The sequence below is a fragment of the Pavona decussata genome, unplaced genomic scaffold (assembly GCF_977016875.1).
Source record: "Pavona decussata unplaced genomic scaffold, jaPavDecu1.1 SCAFFOLD_254, whole genome shotgun sequence".
Lineage (NCBI taxonomy): Eukaryota > Metazoa > Cnidaria > Anthozoa > Scleractinia > Agariciidae > Pavona > Pavona decussata.
In genome coordinates this window covers 1,510,413-1,517,548 of record NW_028145657.1, presented here as the reverse complement: position 1 = coordinate 1,517,548, position 7,136 = coordinate 1,510,413, and the positions used below count along the sequence as shown (strand labels likewise).

The window sequence follows — 7,136 nt, the reverse complement described above, 5'->3', positions numbered from 1 at the left end:
AGAGCGTAAGTTTCGTGTGATTTATAAATAATTTCGCTTGTTTGCTTATTATTTATACCAACAAGTTCGCACAGAATACAATATAGGAGTGTGCCAATCAACCCAGAAACCAGAATTCCTTTGGTGGGAGCTGACCCATGAAACCATTAGAGTCCCATGACACAGACAGCATGCAGCTTGCAGCCAATGAGAGTGTTCTGTTCCCACGACCCTAGTGCTCCACTGTGTATAGATACTTTACACTGTAATGCGCTTGCTTGCTCAATATTTTTGTTCACTTATTACACGCACGCGACTTGCCTCATTCCAGCGTGCTTCTTTAAGTCTGTACCAATCAGACTCGGCCTCTCTTACGAACCTAACACGTCCCAACTTCCTTTTATCAGCTTTCATTTGTTAAGGTTTTAAACAAGTTCACGAGTTTTAATTGGCCGGCGCATGTGATGTCTGGGATTGTTAAGTTTTGTGGATGTTTTCCCACGCTCATTTCAATGCCCCAGTTATCATAAACAAAAGTGTGAACAAAGCGTGGCATTCTTCTCGTTCGTGAAAAGCTTGGCTCAGTTGACAATCCGTGTAACTTTTCTCTTGGCTGTCTTCGCGATCGAAGTATCAAATTTCAAGCAAAAATGAGCGAAGAAGGAAAGTCAAAAGATCGCAGGAAAGTAAGTTTATACCAACTTTTGATCTTTAATTTCCCTTATCTTTGACTAATCTATGTGTGCTTTAAATTTTGCTGACGAGAATTTTCTCGTATTTTTTTACATTTCAATTTCAGGCGTCTAAGCCGATCATGGAGAAACGACGGCGTGCGAGAATAAACGAAAGTTTAAACGAACTCAAAAAGTTAATCCTGGAAGCTATGAGAAAAGATGTAAGTGTCATTTGGAAGTTAGCAGGCAAAGCACGTTTTTCAACTTCAAAAATATATTCCTGTTAACTACTTAACAATCATTTCATCAGCATAATTAAGTGACAACCTTAGGAACTCTATAAACAAAAAAAGAAAAGAAAAGAAAAAAACTTAAGGGAGTTATTCCTTTGATTCTGTCATAACTTTTCCATCTTCAAAATGTTTAGTTGTGGCCGAATGAGCATATTTCGCTTCCCTGTGTTGCTTAATTCATTGTTATCTGCTGAATAGAATAAGACCAGGAGCAGAAATTCTTTTAATATTTAAGTATTCCCTGTCAGTGTGAGAAGGAGTCTCAACACGTCTTAGCTGCAAGCTCTGTAAGCCTTTTTACAGATACATTAAGCGATGATTCCAATTGAAATATCCATTTCTTTGTTTGGCTCAATGCTATTTAATTACGTATTTAATGCTTTTCGTGATGAGAGGAATCGCGTGGGAGAGGGGGAGCGGTCACTATACTGCTTTAACGCTTAGTCAGTAGTATTCCGGTCCTTAGATGTTGAAATCATGCGGCATATTCATCAAGATTAATAATTATTTGTGCTTTAAAATTACTTAGTAGTATTTAAGCCACTATGGCAGCCTTATTTTTATTTATTTATTTATTTTTATTTAATTCAATATTTATCCAGGGGCATCCAATTTTACTAAGTTTTTTATTTTATTTTATTTCATTTTTCATGAAAACTTGTTTTAAACATATCTTTCAAACTCCAGCAGTTTGGTGAATTTCAACAATGATATATAGATAAAAATACTCCGTGTTTTGGTCTTAAAGTCAAATGGCTTTCACAGCATGCTTCATTTTACATTTTGAACCGTTTTGTTTATTTTTTTTTTTCAGAATTCTTGTTATTCCAAGCTAGAGAAGGCTGATATATTAGAGATGACTGTTCAACATTTGAAAAATCTTAAAAGTCAGCAAGTGACAGGTAAGCAATTCTACTCTCTTCCTTTAGCTTCAACCTGTCCACGGCGGTTTTCTCTGGCTCATCCATGTTAGGAAATTTAAATCCAGCGAATGAAAGCTGCAAAGATTCATTTTCACATTGTACGCAAAGAAATCTCTGATGAATTTTCTTCAAATTGTGTACAAGAAAATCAAATTCGATAAGAGTCACGTATCCGATGTAGTTGGGGGAGGGGCTGGGAGTGAGCAAAATGGGAGGAAAATGGTAGTATACCCCAACCTCCACCCCCAATGTTTATCTCACTTTTCTCACTCCCTAAATCATAAGCTCTGTCCCAGACATTTTGATCATCACTAAAAAAAAAAAACAACAGAAAAGTCCTTTAAAAAAATCGTTGAAGTCCACACTGCAACCGATTTAGTCTTGGATGAATTTCATTCTCAACTAAAAGTTGAATATTGTTTTGGGTCCAAATTAATTATCCACGCTTAAGCGTTCAGAAGGCCATCAGTAAAGACGATTCGAGATTAAATCCCAACACTGAGGTTTAACTCATCGAAATGGACGCATTTTGGAATGACGATTGAATTTACAGTGTATTTTGTAAATGTTCTCTCACTGGCTTTTTTCCTAGTAACTATGGTCATACGTAATGTCATGAAATAACTTTGATTCCTCATATACCTGCAGGTATTCAGCCAGCATCAAACCAAGCCTCGCTTGCTAACTATCGTGCTGGCTTTAATCAATGTGCATCGGAAATCACTCGAGTGGTGACTGGTCTGGGAAACACAGACGCCACCTTACGAACAAGGCTCCTTGAACATCTAGCTACCCGTTGCCTGGTAACCAAGCCAATAGACGCCGCTGAAGCAAGAGGACAGTTGACTCAAACCTCGTTTCCAAATCAACCGATATTACCCAAACCACCAGCGACTTTTCCAAATAGTTTGTCTTTTTTACCTCAGTTGCAAAGTAGCCCCAAAGTATTGCCGGCTACTCAGTATCAGCTAGCCTCTTATCCAATATCAAACGGCAAAGTAGCAGTTTTGTTACCAACAGTGAATCCTTTCCTGATAGAATCAAGTTCTGCTGGTACGCAGCCTAGCCTCATTCCTGTATTTGGTAAAGATCCAAAGGAGAGTATGTCTTCGCAGGGGCCGGTACCTTTAGGAATGGATAACAGGCCTTTTTTCTGGAAACCGATTCCTTAATAACGTCTGCTTAAGCAATATGCAATACCTTCGATTTCTTGATAGTTCTTACACAATTAGTCTGCTTTTTAAATTATTTTGCTCTAACTTTTCAATTCTTTTTATCAGCTAGCTATTTTATGCGTTTTTAAGCTCCCATGTTTAACATGAGGTTAATAGAGTGTTACAACGTAATTTGATCATGTAGTCTATAGAAATCGATCTTTTTAAGTTGCAAACTTTCTACCCCAAGTGTGCCGGGTTTACTTGACTGTGTGAACTTTAAGATGTTTTACTTATGCGAAATCGGTTATTTAAGAAAGAAAATAACCGCCGAAAAAATGTGTGAGTTACTGTTATAACACTATTTCTTAAAGTTATTTCTTTTTCTTATTTATTTAGGATTATCTTTCTTTTGCCGTTTAACAGGGCTTGTACCCTTTGTTTTCACTTCATACTTTTGGTATTTTTGTGAGATCAGCATTTCTATCACCATGTGATAGATATTATTACTTACTTTGTGAGAAATCTTAAAATATAGATCCAGTTTTATGGACTAAACTATCCTAGTTAATCCGCAGGATTATTTTCTCATTTCTTATACTAAGAAAATAAACTCAGTGTATCACTGTCTCTGAGGTCTTGTTTTCTGAGTGTGTTTGTTTACATCAAGGCCAATGGTAAATACACAAGACATAAACGCCTTAAATTAGTGTTTAAACCGAACACGATGCCAGCGTGGCAAAGCAGTGAATCATTTTATGTGATGGACACACACGCAAATATCTCATTATTCCGTCTGCCATTTCACTCATTTTCTTCATTCCAATCTTTTGTCGAAGACTTTTGTTTAGCGTACGCTGTACCTTGGATTTATTTACTATGACTAAGCGGTGAAGAATGTACAGAATGCCTAAAATTTTTGAAAGTACAAACAAAATACTTTTCGTAAATTAACTGTTTGATTTGCCATTCTACTGACACAATCTCTGACGTAAGCCTGGATAACACATGTCGTTGAATTGATGTCGAAAACCAATTTAAAACAATTTGAGTTATTATACAAAATCTCCTGAGAGTTGATTCTTATGAAAATGAAATTATAATTAAATTAAGACATTCCACCCCTCACGAGTATCTCACATGTTCATTTTAGGTGTATTGTCTCCTTGTCCTGATAAAATGTTCAAAAGTCAAAATCCTTTGTGCTAGTTGGTCGTCACTGAAATACTAAAACTGTGCTATTATTCATCTGTTCACAGGTCAAAAATCATCGCAGCTGATCACAATTTTGTTTTGTTTTGAAATGCAGTTCCTACCTGTGATTTCTCAACAAACTGGTCTTTTCAACAAAGAATGTACTGTACACTTTTTTAGAGCACTGTGTAAATTTTTGGTTGCGTACTTGTTTAGACTTGTTTTTAAACGTTAATTGTTATGGATATTCATGAATAAACATTCCCGCAAGGACAGATCGTGGGAAAATTTCAGTTCCCTTTGTTTCGCTTGCGGCAGGGTCATCTTATAAGTGAACCTGATCGAGTGTGAATCATGCCATCACAATGTTTCGGCACGTGCAGAAATAAACACTTATTGTCCTTATTGAACGTTTTGTTTAAACACCTCTATTAGTATTGTGATGCGCGAGTTGTCTTTGGCGGCTGAACCAATGAGCGTTAAGCGTTCCCACGGACATGGTTTAGAAACTACAATGGGTTTGTCTGTTTTCGGTTAATGAAGTTTTAATAAGAACTTTTGTGTGCGCATGGATCACTGTAGAGGAACCACATAATTAGCTTCTAAACAACAGTTTGATCAATGTTACTTTGTATGCTATGCAGCTGATAAGCCAATCAGAGCCGACTGTTCTCACGCTCCGTTAGCCGAGTTTTATTTACAACGTATGGTACATGCGTTTTCATTGGCCCTCGGGCAATACTTATGAATTTGTAAGATGTCCCTGAAATTTTCCCACGGTCGTGGAAATCACAGCATAACAGCATTTAGAGTAGAGAAGGCTCGAGTAAGGGTGGCGAAAAACTAACCTCTGTGAACGTTTTGAAGCTTACGGGAAGGAAAACTTTTGTTGAGAAAAATGGGTCTTGAAAGTCCTTCAGGAAACTCAACCACTGATGACAGGCGAAAGGTGAGGGTTGAACAACTATCTTAAACTTCGGAAACTGTTGGGCTTTAAGTTTTAATGCGACATTGTGATGATTTATTGAGAGATCTTAACCCTACTTTCAATGTTTTTACAGTCTTCAAAGCCTTTAATGGAAAAGAGGCGCAGAGCAAGGATAAATCAGAGCCTTAATGAGTTAAAAAACCTCATCCTGGAAGCTATGAAAAAAGACGTAAGTAAAATTGTTATGTTATACAGTCAGACAGATGTATGCTTTCTTGAAATATAAACAATAAGTCGCTTTTCAATCCCTTGCTCGGTTTTGATTGTACAGTTAAAAATCTGTTTTGAGGGTGTAAATTTGTCGTTAGAACTCCATTTACGCAGTAGTAGAAATGTAACAGGTTTTAGTTGCTTGTCTAGTAACTTTTTGTGTTTTATGTTATGTTGGAGGGCAAAAAGCCCAATACTGATTTTTTTTTCCTTCTACAGACCTCCTGCTACTCAAAACTGGAGAAAGCAGACATTTTGGAAATGACTGTACGTTATTTGCGCTCAATAAGAAATCAAAATATGACAGGTGAGTGAAACGAGGAATCTTTAATCAAGGCAGAATTCCTGCAGAGACACAACATGATGTACTGAACTGTACAAAACAAATTCAGGATGTACATTTAGTATGTACGCTTGTTTACCTTCAAGAAACACAAAGGATAATGTAAGCTTACTCAGATGTATCATTTGTTATTTCAACAGCTTGTGTGAATACAACTGACCCTAACACCATGGCGCGATACCGCGCGGGCTATAACGAGTGTGCTAATGAAGTCACCCGCTATCTGATGTCACTCGATGGTCTGGATGCTCAAGTTCGTGCTCGTTTGATCTCACATCTCGCGGCCTACTGTACGCCTTGTGCTCCTGTTCTAAAACCGACGCAGTCACCAACAGACAAGCCGCTACAGCAGTTCCCACAAGCTCCAGCCATCGCCTTACCAGTGGCTTCGCCTCTAGTATCAACAGGCTTTTCTGTTCCTACACCAAGCCTAGTAACCAAACATGCGGAAACAAGTCCTAATTTAATAAACACCACTCAATTTCAAATTGTTCCAGGACAACTAGCTAACGGAAAAATCGCCGCAGTCCTTGTACCAAGCCAAAATACTCCAGTAGCGATGGTCTCTAGTCCGCAATTAATACCTGTTTTTAATAAAGCGTTTCAAGGCTTCCCCGATCCGCAAGCTTTAAGACCGGACAATGACCCTCTTTGGAGACCATGGTAAATCAAAGAAATTAACAAGCTGTCTTTATGCAATTTAAGCTTAAAAGCTTTTTGAAAACTCCGAAACAATGGCGAAGCTCATTGCAGTACATCAAAAGGAAGTTAATAATTTGTAAATATGTCCTCACAATGCCGTATTGTTCCCTTGTCTAATAAACAATAGGTGTGGAAAGGTTACCTATTAAAATTGTTGTGTCTTTTCACACAAACTGATGGAACACTTGACTGGTTTTTGAGTTACCGGCTTGTTATGAAATGTTATTATAAGCAGTCTTAAAGTTCTCGTGTTGCTTCTTTTGGCATATACACGAGGAATGAAATGATCAAAGTTTACGCTCGTCCATATTAAATCTGAAATCAGATTAGAACTGAAAATAAACTAATACTTATCTAGCTGATTCCACGCGTTCAGGCAGCGCGTGGAGTGAAGCTTAATTAAAATACAAATGAGAAGAACTGGTGACAACTCATAAGGCATATATTGAGAATATGCATGTTGATACTGGGGTTTAAAAGCCATCTCTCCTACCCCTCCCCTACCTCCTACTCTCGTGATCCCTCGCCAGTGCTTGGTAAGTGGTACTGTGTCAATCTCGTTCCCAGAGCCCTCGTTACCCTTGTCCAGCGGAGCAAGAAAGGGCTCTGGGAACGAGATTGGTACTGTGTATAAGATTAGTTGTAAGATCAGTAGCACTGAGTAAGTGACAGTGTA

General features: G+C 37.9%; 2 protein-coding genes across 2 annotated transcripts; both read left to right on the top strand.

The window, feature by feature from the left end:
* The first annotated feature begins 492 nt into the window (after positions 1–492).
* LOC146456493 (transcription factor HES-4-B-like) lies at positions 493–3,653 on the top strand. The gene is made up of 4 exons (XM_085092919.1): positions 493–665; positions 779–874; positions 1,761–1,848; positions 2,518–3,653. Exons 1-4 carry the CDS (start codon positions 630–632, stop codon positions 3,039–3,041), a joined length of 744 nt encoding a protein of 247 aa, XP_084949045.1. The 5' UTR covers positions 493–629; the 3' UTR covers positions 3,042–3,653.
* Positions 3,654–4,985: 1,332 nt separating this feature from the next.
* LOC146456492 (transcription factor HES-1-like) lies at positions 4,986–6,633 on the top strand. Its single transcript, XM_085092918.1, has 4 exons — positions 4,986–5,166; positions 5,279–5,374; positions 5,635–5,722; positions 5,899–6,633. The coding sequence occupies exons 1-4, from the start codon at positions 5,116–5,118 to the stop codon at positions 6,423–6,425; spliced, it is 762 nt and encodes a 253-aa protein (XP_084949044.1). The 5' UTR covers positions 4,986–5,115; the 3' UTR covers positions 6,426–6,633.
* The last annotated feature ends 503 nt before the right edge of the window (positions 6,634–7,136 follow it).